Source organism: Nannospalax galili, unplaced genomic scaffold, assembly GCF_000622305.1.
Source record: "Nannospalax galili isolate Female #2095 unplaced genomic scaffold, S.galili_v1.0 scaffold713, whole genome shotgun sequence".
In the NCBI taxonomy this organism is placed as follows: Eukaryota; Metazoa; Chordata; class Mammalia; order Rodentia; family Spalacidae; genus Nannospalax; species Nannospalax galili.
In genome coordinates, this window is record NW_008333780.1 from 1,978,759 (window position 1) to 1,997,288 (window position 18,530).

The 18,530-nt window shown below is 40.6% G+C and overlaps 1 protein-coding gene across 2 annotated transcripts in view; it reads left to right on the plus strand.

The window, feature by feature from the left end:
* Eps15 (epidermal growth factor receptor pathway substrate 15) overlaps nucleotides 1-18,530 on the plus strand; it is a gene marked incomplete in the record, with an annotated part of 149,770 nt that overhangs the window by 78,669 nt on the left and 52,571 nt on the right. For both annotated transcript variants that reach the window (XM_008828458.3, XM_017796995.2), the window contains 1 exon segment: nucleotides 17,514-17,586. In XM_008828458.3, the coding sequence (XP_008826680.1) occupies nucleotides 17,514-17,586 (73 nt within the window).

Below are 18,530 nucleotides of genomic sequence, written 5' to 3' on the forward strand. Positions count from 1 at the left end.
GTTTCAGGCTTCATCCAGGCTGACCCTGAATTCATTATGTAGATGAGGCTTTCCTTAAACTCCTGATCCTCTTGCCTCTATATCCCAAGGGATTACAGGCATGTGCCAATACACTCAGCAAAACTGCTTACCTTAATCACTTTTTAAAAACATTTTTATTTATTTATTTTGTGTGAGGGAGGCTTGAGCCATGACATACATGTGGAGATCAGAGGACAGTCTACAGGATTGATTCTCTCCCTCCATCATGTGGCTTCTGGGGAATCAAACTCAGGTCATCAGACTTGGCAACAAGTGTCCTTATCCACTGAGTCATCTCACCAGGCCATCATCTTAATCATTTTGAGTGTGTTTAATTCATTGAATTAAATACAATCATCATGTGGTGCCACCATTGCCACATCTGCCTCCCACCTTTTTGTCTTGCAGATCTGAAGCTGTACTAATTAAACAGTTTGTCTGTAGATTTGAAACTATACCCATTACACAGTAACTGCTCATTCTCCTCTTCCCATGCTTGCTCCCAGCAACCACCATTCTACTTTCCATCTTTCCTACTGACTTAAAGTTCCTCCTACAAATGGAATCTTACATTATTTGTCTTCATGACTGTTAATTTTCTGTTGCTATGATAAAATACTGTGACCAAAAGCAGCTTTTAGAAGAGTTTTATTTTGGTTTACATTTCCAGAGAGAGAGAGCCCATAATGACTGGGAAGGCAGGGGTTGGTGGCAGGAGGAAGAAGCTGCTGATCACATTTATCCACACAAAACAGAGAGAATTCAGGAAGCTGATGACACTCTAAACCCTCAAACCCTGCCCCCACTGATGTACTTCCTCCAATAAGGGTCCATCTCCTAAAGGTTCCAAAACCTGGGCTAGAGAGACGGCTCAGCGGTCAAGAGGACTTGCCACTGCTGCAGAAGACTTATGTTCAGTAAACAGCACTGGACAGTTCACAGCTGCCTGTAACTCTAGTTCCAGGGGATCTGACACCTTATTCTGGCCGCCACCAGCACTGCATACAGACAAACAGGCACACATACATAAATTCTAAAGGTTAAAAGCAAAGGTTCTATAATAGTGGCTTAATCAGTTGAGGACCAAGTGTTCAAATACATGAGCCTATAGATTCATCTGTGTTTTGCTATGTCTGTTTTTTTTCTTCTTCTTTTCGTTCTTTTTGAGACAGGGTCTCCCTGTAGCCCCAGCTGACCTAAAACTCTCTGTGTAGACCATGCTGGCCTCAAACTCCCAAAGATGCACCTGCCTCTGCCTGCCAAGTGGGATTAAAGACATGCATCCACACCTGGCCATTTCTTGCCTTTTTAATGGTATTAGACTGCATATATTTTGCTTATTCCTGCATCTGTCACTGGAAACTTAGATTGCTTCTATGTTTTAGCATTGCAGATCATGGTTCTATGAGCATAACTCTTTGAGGCTCTGCTTTTAGTGCTTGTGGAGATACCCAGAAGTGGAATTGCTGAATCATATGTAACTGTAGATCTAGTTGTTTTTGTTATGGATTTTCTTTGAGAATCAGATGAAAGCTATTAGTCTCTGCCTCAAAAAAATAAAAAAAAAGAATATGCTATTTTGCATTTATTTCAGGAGTTTCTAGATTCCTTTTTTAAAATCTTGTTTTTATTAAACTTTGTTGTATTTCATACAGAATATCTCAAACAATCTGAATCATCTATATAGCCCTATTCCCACTAGCAAGCTCCCATAGCCCCCCCCACTGGAACCTTTATACTCTGTCCTGGGTGTTAAGGTCCACTGTGTCAAGTCAGTGTCCCCACGCATTCCCCAGTGCAAGTCCACCCACTTGTGGTTTAATCAGATCTCACTCATCTACCGGTCCGAACACCTACCATTTTTTTTTCTTTCTTTTTCTTTTTCTTTTTTAACAACATAGGATGGGGGTTTATTTTACAGAGGAGTGGACATCCCCCATTTATGGCTACACTGGAAAGTCCACACTCAAATACAGATCCTGTGACTTCCAGACAGCCGAAAATGGTAAGAGAGGTGCCTCCTGGCCTTCTAGGCTTCTAGATCCTTAGCCCCTTCCCCACATGCAGCTAAGATCTGCTGATTGGGTGGAGGGGTAAGTTTCTAGATTCTTTTTTTTTTTTAATTTTATTATTTTTACTTTTATGTGTATGAGTGTATTGCCTACATGTATGTGAGTGCACCTGTGTTGTGCATTGCCGTGGAGGTCAGAAGAGGGCTTCGGATTCCTTTGCAACTGGAGTTTAGGACGGTTTGTAGGCACCATGTGAGTTCTGGGAGTCAAACCTGGGTCCTCTACAAGAGCAGTCAGTGTTCTTGAGTGCTGAGCCATCTCTGGTTTTCTTTTTTATTCTTAAAAACTGACCGTGAATTCATTTTTAAGACTCCTTACTCCAAAGTGGTGCATGCCTTTAATCCAAGCACTTGGGAGGCAGAGGCAGGCGCATCTTTGTGAGTTCAAGGCCAGCCTAGTTTACATAGTGAGTTCCAGGCCAGCTGGGGCTACAAGGAGACCCTGTCTCAAAAAACAAACAAACAAACAAAAAACAGAATACTTACTCTAAAAGTAAAATGCCTCAGAGTTCTTGAGAGAGAAAAGGTAAAAGATACTAAGAGATTGCTTGGATAAGGGTGGTCCTGGTAAATTATACTGAGGCAGGAGCTAATATTCTGACTTCTGCTTTCTGCTAGCTTCTGTGTCCCTCTTGTCTATGTCCTTTCAGCAAGAACATCAGGAAGTAAAAGCCACATCCTGTCAGGCTTGTTCATTATCTTGGTTTTGAGCCAATAACAGGATAGATAATTAGTAGTTATTATCAGTATATTATGCTATACCTACTTTATATAAATTCTCCTGTTGAATTCTTACAACATCCCTGAAGAGGAAAAGGTTTTATCTTGATTTTTCAAGTGAAGAAATGTTTAAGCTGTTTCTAAGGAACTCAGATATCTACCCCAGCTTAGTTGTCATTCAGTGTCATTCTCTTAGCACACTTATACTATAGAAGTTTATGTCTTTGCCCCAGTGTGATGATGGCAAAGACCATCTCTTACTCTTTTTTTTCTTTTTAAATTTTACTCTGTGTGTGTGTTATGTGTGTTTGTGTGTGTATGTGTACGCGTATGCATGCGCACCTGCGTATGGCGGTCAGAAGAAGACAACTTGCAGGAATTAGTTCTTTCCTTCCACCATGTGGATCCTAGGGACTGAACTTGAATTGTCAGGCTTGGTGGCAAGCACTTTTACCTATTGACTAATACATCTCCAGCCTGCGTCTCTTACTTCAAAGGAGGCTGTGTAGTGTAAAATTTCAGAGGATTGGTCTTCTAACTAGATTTCCAGGTTACCTGACATGATTTGGTCACATTTAATTTTTTCATGTTTATGTATTTATTTGGTTGGTTGTTTTTTGTTTAGTGGATTTTGTTTTGTTTTGTTTGTTGTGTGTTTTTTTTTTTTTTAAGACATGGTCTCACTGTAATACTGACTGGCCTGGAACTCACAGAGATCCTCCTCCTATTTGTTTGTTTATTTATTTTGTGTGGGTATGTGTGTGGGTGAGGACAGAGAACAATTTGTGGGTGTCTTCTCTCCTTCCTCCGTTGGGTCTTGAGGATCAAACTCAGATCATCAAAGTGCCTTTACTTTCTGAGCTATCTCACTGGCCTGATTTGGTCAAATTTACTTAAGTATTTGTGTCTTAATTTCTTTATAAAATGGAAATACAAATAATACCATTTAAATGCTTAGAACATGGTAACCTCTTAGTACAGGCTATTAGTTATCATTATAAATCATCACCTTCATCCTTAATGCCCTGCTCATCCCTTAGAACATAAGATTTACTAAATAGTTGCTTAATAAATACTGTTGGAAAAACTGAATAAATTGTTTTCCATAGTTGAAGACAAACTGGACTTTTGTAGCCAGATAGCCAGATTCTCTGTTCTTCAACATATAGGCCTCTCTCTACCTCATTTATATTCAAGAACTGAATTTATTTTAAAAATATGACACCCTGGAGATAGTTCTTCCAGCTCCAGTTTCTGCCGTTATCTTTCACCTCTTGAGAGACATCTGAGACGTATCTTTCCAAATGAGCTTTGTTAGAGATCCTTTGCAGTCCTGGGGGTTAGAACCTAGGGCCTTGACACATCCTAAGCAAGTCTTCCACCATGGAGCTGTAATCTCAAACTAAAAAGGAGCTTCTTAGGAATTCCCAACTCAGAGACACAGAGATTCATATTGTTAGCCACAACATCTTGTGATTTATTGTGTATGACTTGAATTTTCTTGGTTTTTACGAGACAGAGTCTCCTGTAGCCCCAGCTGGCCTGGAACTCACTATGTAGACCAGGCTGATCTGGAACTCACAGAGATCCCACTTGCCTCTGCCTCCCAAGTGCTGGGATTAAAGGCTTGCGCCATCACGCCTGGCTTGCAATGTGAGTTGGTTTTTTGGCTTAGTTTTATTTGGTTACCATTAGAAATCATTAGGTTTGGAGAGCTCATTCCTTATAGTACCAAGTGTGGAGCTCCTTTGCTTGTATGATCCAATCCGATCTGCTTCCAGCACTGTAAAGATCTGTGGCGCCTACACAAGAAGGTATCAGTTATGAATGACTGCCTCAGCAATGACATCACTGGAACTATAGCTGTCTAGATTAAGATGTGCTGTTAGTGTAAAATATACTGATTTCAAAGACTTAGTATGAGAAAAATAACATTTTTATATTTATCACATGTTGTAATGTTAATATTTGAATATAGTGAAGTAAGTAAAGTGTTAAAATTCACTTGTTTCTTTTAACCTTTTTATATGTGGATATTAGATCATTTAAAACTATTCGGTTTCCATATGGCAGCTAACAACCATCTATAACTCCAATTTCAGGAGATATGATATCCTTTTCTGACCTCTGTGAGCATTGTGCGAATAGGTGCGCTTACATACATGCAGGCAGTACACTCATAAACATACAGTTAAAATAATTTTTAAAATTATTTATTTTGTGTATGCATGTATTTTATGTGCCTGCATGTATGTAAGTGCACCCATGTCATGCAGTGACTTCAGAGGACAGAAGAGGTCGTTGGGTCCCCTGGAACTGGAGTTACAGACAGTTGTTAGTGCCAAGTTGGTGCTGGGATTCAAAGCTGGGTCTTCTGCAAGAATAGTCAGTGTTCTTAACCGCTGAGCCATCTCTCCAGCCCCCCCCCAAAAAAAACTATGTATACTGTATTGTGCTTGTGGTAACTTGCTAAGGACACTTTTAATGAGATAGTGAGTTTTAAGATATGTTACAGCCTGAATTTAGAAAACCAAAACATCTGTCAAGAAATTTTAAGTTCTGGAGGATTTAAAAATCCCAGCCTATTCATATTCTCTCTCTCTCTCTCTCTCTCTCTCTCTCTCTCTCTCTCATTCAAGGAAGAGTCTCACTGTGTAGTCCTGGCTGCCTCTGCCTTCTCAGTTCTTGAATTAGAAGCATGTACCACCCACACCCAGCTATTATTACTACTTTTAAAAAGCTAGTAAAAGGCGTGGTGACACTTGCCTTTGATCCTAGCAATGGGGAGACAGAGGCAGGCAGATCTTTGTGAGTTCAAGGTCAGCTGGGGCTACAGGGAGACTCTGTCTTAGAAAAACAAAAACACAAAAAGAAAACAATGTCCCTCAGTGTAGTTCTCTAAGTTCATCCTATTTGGAATTAATTTTGTCAAATTTGGGGAATTTTCCTTTTAGACTATATCTTTTTAAAAAAATATAGTACTTATTATTCTTCGAAAATTTCATGCTGCATATAATATATTTTGGTCATATTCACCCCTGCTACTCCCCTAACCCCCTCCCACATATATTCCCTTCCCCCCTCCCATTAGTCTTTTAAATTTTTTTGACTTATTTTATCTTATGGATATTTTACCAGTACCACATGTTAAGAGCAATGTCCACCGAGGCCAGAAGAGACATCAGGATCCCCTGGAACTGGAATTACAAGTAGTTGTTAGCCACCATGTGGGTGCTGGGACTGAACCTGAGTCCTCTGCAAGAGCAGCCAGTGCCCTTAACCTGTGAGCCATCCCTCCAGCCCTGTCATCACTCTCTCTTAATCTAGTGTTTGACTGACACCTTCTTCTATAAACACCATCAGTTGAAATACCATTCTCCTACCTGACATTCATTCTTCCCTTCATGGCTTTGCTGAAGCCTTCACAAAGCATTGAGTTGAATTATCTTTTTTGTTGATCAGAATACGCTTGCTCTCTGTACAGTCTATGTATCAGTTAATTGCCGTGCTTTCACTCTATTCTGGTCCTTTCTAAGGAGAGTCGGGTTTCCATACTCTGTTCCTACAGCTCCTTATGCTGGTTGTATGTGTGCTGTATTGGAATTACCCATTTATGTTATTCTTCCTAACTCTTTACACCAGTTAAATGTATATATATGTACATGTACACTGAGTTGAGAGCTTTTTGTTTGTTTGGTTTGGTTTTTCTATTTTTTTGAGACAGAGTCTCACTACGTAGCCCTGATTGGCCTGGGACTTGCTATGTAGACTAGGCTGGCCTGGAACTCATAGACATCCACAGACTGTGGATTAAAAGTTCTGGGGTTAAAAATGTGTGCCCCCATGCCCAGCTGAATTGAGAGGTTTTTAATATCAGGTACCTAGCCATCATTGTTTCCTATCTCCTAAAGCATGCAAAGTAAACAGTATGTCGGCTCAGCAGGTAGATCTGTATATTGGGATGTAGGAACATAAGAGATTCTATTGTGTATTTTCTCTGATACCTAATGTAGGTATCTTCAGTTTATAGATGGGGAGAATAAAGCTTACAAAGAGTTATTTTGTAATTTTTACTAATTACTGCATATGTTGGCATAAATTATCCTTTCGGTAACTGTGAGATTCAGATTTTATTGTCTTCTTTGAAGAGAAGAAAACCAAGGCTTAAAAATGAAGTGATAGACATGACCCAAGATTGTTTAGGTGAAAGAGCACGATGAGTACATGTAATTAAAAGAGCTAAGGGGAGGGGCTGGAGAGACGGCTCAGCGGTTAAGAACACTGGCTGTTCTTGCAGAAGACCTGGGTTCAAATTTCAGTACCCACATGGCAGCTGACAACTGTCTGTAACTCCGGTTCTGGGGGATCTGACAATCTCTTTTGTCCTTCTAGGGCATTGCACAACGCGGGCGCACTTACCTACATGCAGGCAATATACGCATATACATAAAATAAAAATTTAAAAAAATATTTTGAAAAAGGGTATAGGTTGAAATTATGCTAGCGTTCTCCATAGAAACAGAACCAGTAGGACCTATATGTATGTGTACTATACAGGAGGTTAGTTGTTTTAAGGAAGGGATTCATTCACGTGATTGTGAGAACTAATAATTATGACGTCTATAGAACAGGCTAGGAGACTATAGACCTCAGGAAGGGTGATATTTCAGCTCAGTTCTCCAAAGGCAGCCTGAGCTCAGAATTCCCTCTTCCTTCCATGAGGCCCACGTACATTCTGGAGGATAATCTGCTTTATACAGAGCCTTCTGCTTTGTTAATCTCACCTGAAAAATGTGTCCGTAGCAATGTCTAGGCTGGTTTTTGTCCAAATATCTGGGTATTGTGGACTAGCCAAGTTAGCTAGTCCAAGAGGGGACTGGACCAGGGTCTGACTCACTCTGTTCCATACAGCTTCTTCTTATGAAGACTTTAATCTCTAAGCAGGGACAGCTGCCAGCAGCACCTGCTCTCACATTTGCTTGTCTTCATTTCACAAGAACGTTCTTTTGTGAGAATGAATGAACTGTCCATTCTAGGCGCTTATGACATAACCCATCATGTTGAAGAAACTTAATAAATGCTAGCTTCTGTAATTGTTATTAATAGTATATTGATAATAGTATTTTTTTAGTAATTTCAAATAAAGCACTTCAGATATTTTTTTAGATCTTTATTTAATTTTTTATGTGTGTGAATGTATTGCCTGCGTGTGTGTAAGTGCACCCGTGTCCTGCAATGCCCACAGAGGTCAGAAGAGGGTGTTGGATTCCCCTGGAGCTGGAGTTATGGACAGTTAGCTGCCATGTGGGTGCTGGGTCCTCTGCAAGAGCAACTAGTGCTCTTAACCCCTGAGCCATCTCTCCAGCCCCAGATTAAGATTCTTATTGCCTTATGTTAGGTTATAGGCAGATTCTTTCTGTTTGTTTTCTTTGAAACAGGGCTTACTATATAGCCCTGGCTGGCCTAAACTCCCCTATGTACATCAGCTGGCCTGGAATTCTCAAAGATCCGCCTGCCTCTCCCTCCCTAGTACTGGGATTAAAGGTGTTTACCACCACACCCAGCTGGCAAGGAACATTCTTAATTGTTGTGAGGTATGACTGATTGGTTAAGCTTGGGTCAGGAGCCAATCCCTGCTCATGCAGGAGAAGTCTGTAAGAAAATGGCATCTTCTGTTTGACTCATACAGCCAGGAAAACATTAGAGAAAGAGAAGAACAATCTCCTGAAGGACTGCTGAACTCCAGAAAAAAAGAGTCATCCAAATAAATAGTTACTATAGTGTTAATAATCATCTGTGACAGTGACAGTGTTAGTTTGTTAACTTTTGAGACAAGGTCTCCTGTTGCCCAAGCTGGCCTCCAACTCACTGTATAGTTAAGAATGACCTTGATCCTCCTTCCTCTACCTCCCAAATGACAATATTTTAATTCTGGAAAATTTTTCTTCCAAATTCTATAGTTTAAGAGAACCGTGTAACAAGATTCTAAAAGTAGATAACATTATTTCGGATATCTAGACTAGATTTTGGAGGCACAGATCCCCAGCCCCTGGCCCCACAGTGGGGATTGAACCTAGGGCCTCATGCTTATGAAATGAGTACTGTGCCCCAGACCTTACACTGTTCTCTAGCCCTGTTTGGAATCATAAGTCCTTTTTGAAAGGGATTCTGTCAACATTGTTTGAATAAGACCTAGGCCCAAAGTACGTGACAGTGTGTATATTTTTCCATACAAACCCAAGATGTTGGAGATGTTAGCATCCACATATCAAAAGTAAAACTTGGCCTCAGCTGGGCTGGGCCTGGTGGCACACACCTTTAATCTCAGCACCCAGGAGGCAGAGGCAGGATCTCTGTGAGTTCAAGGCCAGCATGGTCTACATAGTGAGTTCCAGGCCAGCTGGGGCTACAAGGAGACCCTGTCTCAAAAAAAAAACAACAAAAAAAAACCCAACAAAACATTGGGATCTGCTGTTCATTTTCCCAGCTCTGTAGTTCTGTGCTGGGTTTGTTTTCCCAGTTCTGTGCTGGGTTATTGTCCTGAGTTTGCATGGGACTTGTGTGTGCTGGCACCATTGCCATAGAATCATATGAGCAGGTTCCCAGGAGTTTGTAGGATTCTGTTTCCAAGTGGTCCTCACCCCCTTTCTGGCTCTTACAGTCTTCCCTGCCCCCTTTCCGAGATGGTCCCTGAGCTTTGGGTGGGTGAATTCCTGTCCAAGGACTAGCATTCAGCAGACTCTTGATCCCTATGATTTGGCCGTTTGTGACCTTTTGGTTCCTGGCCCTCCGCTACATGAGGGAGCTTCATTAATGAGAACTGAGAGATTCATTACTATCTTCTTCTTTACCCCTGTTCTATGTTCCATGAGCCTTGGGTGTAGAGGTTGTATTGTAGATGTATCACTTAGGCCTGGGCAATTCATTGACAATATCCATGTATAACCAGTTGTGGTACTTGGTAATAGTCTCTGACTGTTGCAAACTAAGCTTCTTTCATGAGTGGCGACTGGGATGTTTGTCTGTAAATACAAGGATCCATATTTTGGACATAGTAAGAAATTACCTTAGTCTGTGGATGTGACATTCTTGGGGTTTTCTCTAAGATCTATGACCTCTCCAGCCATGTGTATTTGGTTGTGTTTACAGTACCACACTTGAGTTTTCTCCCATTGAATGAGCTTTTAGTCCAATTAGGTAGCTGTTGATTGCCCCCAAGATAAAAGTGCCACTCGACCAATGTTGTATGCTGTGCCGGCCATTGATGTGGTAATTCGTCTTGAAGCCGGTGTTGGACCATCCATTGATGTTTTCCCTTGGCACCTTCATAGCGCTCTCCAAAGCTATGAAAGCTAGCCTTCAGGGGAAGTGGTTGCAGGTCAGTAGCAGTTCTGTTGCTCCAAATCCTGTGTGTATGTTCAGTCTAGAAGTATGTTCTCTCTTCAGCAGTAGAGTCTTACCTTCAGGTTCTGGAAGGCCATCAAGGGCTGTGGCAATAGCCTGAGTAATTTTGGGAATCTCTTAAGAGGGCCACCCTGGCCAACAACTCAAAGGAAGGTTTCTCCTGTCTGGCACTGTTTCTTGTTATGTAGCCTTTAGCTATACATATGGACTCATGTAGAGATACTGTATGTGTCATTTGTCATTAGGTTGTTGGACTAATATGCGTCCCTCTGGTTTTTTAAAACTAGCTAGGTATTATTTATCTCTCCTCTCTACCTCTCTGTCTAACCCTTCCACCATGGTTTCCCCATTTAAAGTGCCCCCATTTTCCCCATTTCTCCCTTAATAATACCCATCTGCTATGGTGCGACCTCTCTTGAGCTCCTTCTTTCCCTTTATCCCCTAGGTTCCTTATGTGACCTTCCCTCTCCCCTTAAAATAACTCCATTTTTATCCATTTTTTCCCTTAGTAACAGCTGTCTCCTACAGTTCTTCTCTCTCAGGTTCTTTTCCTTTACCTCCCTGGTTCCTTTTCATTATTCTGATTCCTATAGTTACATCTGGATACATACTCACGTATAAGGATTTGGGGCTAGGATCCACATATGAAGGAGAACATACATCATTGTTTTTCTGAGTCTGTGTTACATCACTTAGTATAACATTTCTACCTCTATCCATTTACCTGCAAATTTCATGATTTCATCTTTCTTTACTGCTGAGCAGAACTCCATTGCATAAATGAACCACATTTTCATTATACACTCATCAGTTGAAGGACACTTAGGTTGCTTCCATTTCTTAGCTATTCTGAAAAGAGCAGCAACAAACATGGATGTACAGGTGTCTCTGCAATAGGATGGATCCTTTGGGTATATGCCAAAGTGTGGTATAACTGAGTCAAATGGTAGGTTCATTTTGTGTGTGTGTGTGTGTGTGTGTGTGTGTGTGTGTGTGTGTGTATTTTTTTTTTTTTTTTGGTCTTTTTGAGACAGGGTCTCTCTCCCAGCTGGTCTGGAGCTCACTATGTAGACCAGGCTGGCCTTGAACTCACAGAGATCTGCCTGCCTCTGCCTCCCAAGTGCTGGGACTAAGGCGTGCACCACCATGCCTGGCTCTCATTTTTAGTTTTTTAAGAGTTCTTCACATTGCTTTCCATAGGGGTTGCACAAGTTTGCAATCCCACCAGCAGTGGATAAGCATTCCCCTTTCTCCACATCCTCTCCAACATTTGGTATTATTTGTTCTCTCGATCTTAGCCAGTCTAACTGGGGTAAGATGAACTATTAAAATGGTTTTAATTTGCATTTCCCTAATTACTAACAATGTTGACCACCTTTTAAGATGTTTCTTAGCCATCTTTATTTCTTCTTTTGAGAACTCACACACCTCCACCTCTATCCCAGAGCAGCAGCATCTCCCATCTTCCTGTTCTCTCTCCTGGACCAGGTTCCTGCCCAGTCACAATAGCCTCACAACTGTCTGTTCCTGCTTTACCATCACACAACAGCCGTTTTTCAAAGAAACTGTCCTGGAGACTGAACCTAGAGCCTTGCACAAGTTAGGCACTGAGCTATATCCCAGACCTCTTTTCAAATTGTCCTCATTAAGATACCTAGGCTGGCCACTGTTAAGATCCTTAGCCCATTGTGCTGGATAGCTTTAATGTCAACTTGACACACCTGGGTTGAGGGAGCCTCAACTGGGGAACTGTCTCCATTGGACTGGCCTGTGGCCATATCTGTGGAGTATTTTCTTGATTGTTGAGGTGAGGTGGGAGGGCCCAGCTCACTGTGGGTTGAGCCATTCCTGGGCAGGTGGTCCTGTATTGTATAAGAAAGCAGTGTGGGCAGGGGTCAGGGGAGCAAGCTAGTAAGCAGCATTCCTCCATGGCCTGTGCTCTAGCCTCTGCCTCCAGGTTCCTGCCCTGAGTTCCTACTTTGGCCTCCCTGATGAACCCTGGGAGATGTAAGCCAAATAAACCCTTTCATCCCGAAAAAAAAAGAATATTACTTATGATGGACTTCTGTCTGCTTACAAAAATGAGATTAGTGTAACATGTCCTGATCTGCCCTGCCTGGTTGGCCCTGTGATGCCTGTCCTCCCTGTCCCCTGCCTACCAACCCCTTGCTGGAGTGTAGATTGATGATTTGGTCCAGTTCCTTTATGGTAGATTTTTTTTCCTTGGCCTCTGCTTAGCTTGGTTATGCTTGGGATGTGCTGTGTATGGGACGACATCAAGCTGAACACTCTGGCATCAAGTCACCTTGGCCTGGGCCTTCATGCTTTTCAGATTTCACTGGACTCCTACCATGCTTCTTGCTGCTGCCCTGACACTTGAACTACTTCAGTCCTATCAGTGTTTTTCCTTATTTTTAAATGTCCTTTGTCAGGATGTAGAAAGTTAGGAAAAAATCACATGACTGAGGTAAACAGAAAATTCCTTTTTGAAAGTTCACAGAACTGGTAAATACACAACTTCATCTCACATCATCCCAAAGCCCTGCCCGTCCTCCATGAGAGTTGTCTTTGTACAGATCTTTCTGGAGCATTCCCAAGTGGCATGGCCTGTGCCTTCTCTGGCAGGACACCAGTGGGGCTGTGCTTTATGCCCTGAAGGTCTTGGGCTCTATGGAGTGCCAGGCTTCTCCCCAGGGGTACAGATGGAAGGTATGCCCCCTCTCTAGTGAGCAGGCAGGCTCCCTGCAGATGGGATCCAGATGGTGGCATTAACTGAGCAGTGGATGGAGCCAGGAGAGGGGGTGCTGAGAGAAAGTGGGGCCAAGCTTGGCCAGCCGCATGCTGGATGGAGAGGATGACTAAGGTGGAAGGATGGAGCGTAGAAGTTTCAGAATTGCTAGTCCGTAATGGTTTGGGCTGGGTAAGCATGGCAGCCCTGATCTTACACTTGCTCCTTTGTGTGGGTTAGTATGGTTCACTGTGTAACAGGGTGTGCCGGAGAGCTTTAGTGTCAACTCGACACACCTGGGTTGAGGAGCCTCCATTGGGGGGTTGCCTCTATTGGACTGGCCTGTGGCCATGTCTGTGGAGCATCTTCTTGATGAGTGATGTGGGAGGGCCCAGCCCACTGTGGGTGGTGCCACCCCTGGGCAGGTGGGCCTGTGTTGCATAAGAAAGCATGCTGAGCATGGGCCAGGGGAGCAAGCCAGTAAGCAGCCTTCCTCCAGGGCCTGTGCCCAGGCTCCTGCCTCCAGGTTCCTGCCCTGAGTTCCTACCTTGGGCTCCCTGATGAACTGTGACCTGGGAGATGTAAGACAAATAAACCCTTTCCTCCCCAAGTTGGTATTGGTCAGAGTATTTTGTCATAGCAATGGAGAACAAACTAGGACACCCATCTTTTAATTGGGTCACTTGCTTTCTTGATTGTTTTTTGAGTTCTTTTTATATTCTGGATGTTAAACCTCTGTCAGAAAGTTTTCTCCCACTTTGTGGGTTTTCTCATCATTTCCTTTTTTGTTTCTTTTGATGTACAGGAACCTTTTAGTTTAATGAGGTCCCACTTGTTGATTCTTGACCTTAATTCCTGAGCAATTGATGTTCTGTTTAGAAAATCCCTTCCCACACCTGTATCTTATAGTTTATTGCTAATATTTTCTTCTAACAGTTTCAGAGTTTCACGTTTCACATTGAGGTCTTTGATCCATTTGGAGTTGACTTTTGTGCAAGGTGAAAGATAGGGGCTTAGTTTCATTCTTCTACAGGTGGAGATCCAATTTTGCCAGCACCATTTGCTAAAGATGCTGTCTTTCCTCCAGTGAATGAATGGTCTTGGCCCCTTTGTCAAATATCAGGTGGCTGAAATTGCATGTACTCAGTTTGGGTCTTTAATTTTGGTCCATTGATCGATGGATCTATTTTTGTGTCATATTGTTTTTATGACTATAGCTCTGTAATACAGTTTGAAATCTGATATAGTAATCCCCCAGCATTGCTTTTTGTGCTCAGGGTTACTTTGGCTATCCGGGGTATTTTGTGCTTCCAATATGAATGTTAGGGTGGTTTTTTCTAATTCTGTGAAGAATGTTATGGGGATTTTGATCAGTATTGCATTGAATCTATAAATGGCATTGTCTTTGGTCAGGTTTAGTCCCGTGATAGTTTATTTTTTTGTGGTTCTGGGAGGGTTTCCATGTACTCTTTCTCCAGTTGCTTGATATTGGTATATAGAAAGGCTACTGATTTTTGTAGATTAATTTTGTAACCTGCTACTTTACTGAAAGTGAACTGATTAGTTTTCTGGTGGGATTTTTGATGTCTCTTAGATATAGTATCATATCGTCTGCAGAAAAGGAATAATTCGACCTCTTCTTTTCAAATTAGTACTCCTTTAATTTCTTTCTTTTGTCTTACTGCTCTAGCAAGAATTTCAAGCACTATATTAAAAAGGATTGAAGATAGTGGACAGCCTTGTATGGTTCCTGATTTTAATGGGAATGCTTCCAGTTTTTTTCCAAGATGGAATGTGACCAGCTGGGCGTGGTGGCGCATGCTATTAGTCCCAGCATTTGGGAGGCAGAGGCAGGTGGATCTCTGTGAGTTCGAGGCCAGCTGGGGCTACAGGGAAACCCAGTCTCAAAAAGAAAAAAAAAAAAATGGAATGTGACCAAGGAAGATACCAAACACATCCACATCAAGCCTCCACACACAGGAACATGCATAAACTGTGCATAACACATACAAGATTTTAAGAAATGCTTTGTTTTGGATATGTGTATATTGCTTTTAGAAAAAATTGTTATTCAAAAAAGAAGACAATGTAAGAGATATGGCCAACCAGCTTTCATGTACTTAATATGTTTATATGTTTTTATTTGCCTGAACAAGGATTGTAGTTATAGAAATTAAGAGCCATTTTAAGACAAAAGAATAATAATTTGACATCACTGAAATTATAATCTTAAGTAGAGAAAATTTCTTGGTTTTCAGTTGAGTTATAGGGGAGTTTTATATTTAAATAGAAAATAATATAACTGAACACTAATTTTTATAGGGTGTCTGGCTGGCAATATATGTTATGATGCTTAGTTTTGATTATAAAAGGGGCCATTATGAGACCAGCATTCTATTAGGTAAACATGAATCGAAGGTTAAATTGTGCTGATTTCTACACTAAGAATTAATTCCTAAAGATTTTTCCTATTTTATTTAGTGGAGAGTGGTTTTCGGCGTATGTCTGAAGATGCTTCTGCTGCTCTCCCCCTGCCTTAAATCATAAACAGCAGTTTGTGCCCTTCAAGCTTCCTCCACTGTATCCCTGGACTGATTGCTGTGGAGCTGAGTCCTTTGTGATGCTTTTCTTTTTCACCATGTGAGCTTCCTTCCTTTGCTCTGCCACTCTTCTGTCTCCATTACCTTAAGTCAGCTCACTGCCTTCTTACAGCCCGCTTTCCTGCACGCACAGTCAGTAACAGGAGTAACATCAGAGCAGAAAGGATTGAGCGGCACAGTCAGTAACAAGAGTTAAGAGAGCAGCAGAAAGGATTTAAACGACACACATTCACAGCCGTGTGTGCAGTAGGGCTCTCTGATACTGTATGATGTTTTCTTTTTTGTCATCTGTCTGAAACGGAGCTGAAATGGTATTGACCTTGTGTGGAATGCCTCTGAGGATTTGGGGGAGAGGGAGGGATCTAGATTTTCATGTGACTTATCTCTGACACACTGCAGCAGGAGTAAAAACACTCATCTGTTCACATAAGAAGGAAAGAAAACATTTCCAAGATTGAGCTAGCAGAATTTGTGTGGTATTTTCAGGGGTTTTCCCTTTTGATTTTTCTGTTTCTCAGTTTTACCTAATTTGATAAAGGTTGGAGGTGGGGGGGGATGGCCTTTGCATAATAAGTAGATTGAGGGATGGAAGGAATGGACTACAACAATGATTCACATGGTAAGGGACTGTTTAAAATCTCCAAGACATCGGAACCTACATTGCAACCCTTCTGACAAACGGTTAGTGAGCTGCTTGGCCATCTCAAGTGTAGCAGTATACAAACAGCTTTATTTGTATGCTGTTTCCTTCTGTACAGATCTTAAGGTTATTATTGCACCTACATATCCAGAACAGCTGGTATTTGACTGCCTTTAAAGTCTCACTTCAGTAAGGCAAGACATACCAATAAAAAATGTAGTTTGTCCTTTATTTGGTTTAATTTTCCCACTTTCCTTTATGCTAGAGCTAAATGGAATCTGAGCTTACATTTGGGTTTTGTTATATATTGAGTTATGTTAGTTATTGAACTGTAGTAATGATTATAAGATGAAATCTGCCATGCTCGCCTAGAGGGCTTCCTAAATGCTGTCCTTCCCTCTCCATGTTGCCTTCTCTTACCCATCACTCCACCTCCAAATGTGTAGCTGAAGACTTCTATGGCCTTTTCTCATTTTGTAGGAAATAAAGTAAAAGAGCAGTGTGAGTGATTTTGTTAAACGTGGGCAGTTAAATTTGTTTTATGAAAAGAATTAGTTTTATGTTGTAATTCTGAATTACAGATCCATTCGTAGGAATCCAGCTCAGATAAAAGCATATCAGAATTTGAATAATGATGTTTCAAAGTAAAAATAGAGCTTAGTGTGTTTGATTTGAGAAGAAGAGATAGTGCCTCTCTGGTCTCTTTAATTTATAATATAGTGTACATGATTATATATTTGATCATTTGAGTTTCATAGGTAGTCCCAAAATAAAGCAGATGTAGTATTTTATAGATCATTTTATCTGTTTATTAACAATCTTTCCCATTTTCTCTATATTGTTAAGTTCTAAAATTAATGCACGCTGGTGGTTTAATGGAAAATTAACACACAAATGGCTTCTTCCTTAATATTGTTCACTGTTTCTATTAGCCATTTTCATTTTAATATGATAGTGATAGTTAAGGGTTAAGCTTAGAGAGCTGATGCAACTCCTCCTTTTTTTTAACCAGTGATTTTCATTGGACAGCATTTCCATAGCAACAGTGAGATCAGTGAAACCTGAATGTTCCATTGATTATTTTTCTCTTCTTCCTTTTTTAATCTATTCTCTTTTCACCACATTTTAGTGAGGAAGCAATTTTTTACAAACAGAGCTTATATTGATTTCCATAAATAATTTAAAGAAGGTAGAAAAATCTGCCCTTCACTTAAAAATTGAATGTTTCATCATGTATTTAAAAAGCGATTCAGGATTAGGAGGATGGATAACCATACCAGCTGTAGCTGATGTTCTTAAATATTCTTGCATTGTTTGCTGGTCTTCTAGGGAAAAGAATAATGTAGAACAGGACCTTAAGGAGAAAGAAGACGCTATTAAGCAGAGGACAAGTGAGGTTCAGGTAAGTGAAGTATAAAATGCCCTATTCCATTTCTAATATAGGGATAGTAATTTTAAATGTACTTAAAATGGTCATAATATTAGGTCTAGGGAATACTGAATATTTGTGATGTAAATATCTCTTTTGTAAAATGATGGTCATTGCTCTGAATTTTGATTTGATATTAGAGATTATGCTGCAATGAGAAAGCAGTATTTTTTAGCATATATTTCTAGTTTTGAAAATATTTTAATGATATTCACCTACATATTATATTATTATATTATTAAAGGTAACTTTGAATGACTTTTGATGTGAATATTGTTATACTAATAAAATTAAATGAGATCATCATCAAAAATCTGTTGTTTTTCATACTGTAGTATTTTGTTGGCTGTGCTCTATCCTCAGAGACTGCTGCTCGTGTTACTGGTAGGGTGGGAGCTAGTAGAAAAAAATTTAAGGTAATATTTTATGAACTGCTTGTTAGCCAGGGTATCAGAAACTTTGTCATAAGAGATTGAATTCATTTTTACTATGGTATATTAAGTACTTATATTTTGCAAATAGACAAGATAATCAGCTTGTTTCTATTTGAAAATGCAACAAAATGTTTCAAACATTAAAAAGAGAATGTTGAATAGTGTTTCATTTAGAGCAGTAAGCAATGCATGTGGCCGTGTTATTGGGATGCATTTCCTGAATGCCCTGCAGACATACAGAGGAGACTGGATGTAGAAGCACAAGTAGCAGTTGCCAGCAAGAGCTCATGGGCAGGCGTTTCCTAACATGTGACTTGTATGTAGGATTTTTCTACTTGTCCTAATAGTTTTAAATAGCTGAAAACTCTAAATCCTTAGACCTGTTATTTTGTTTCAATGTAGAATATTCATTCTAGAGTGAGAAAATGATTTACTAAAGGGTGGAGGAAAAAGCCAGTGAGACCTCTATTGGTGGTTGGCTCT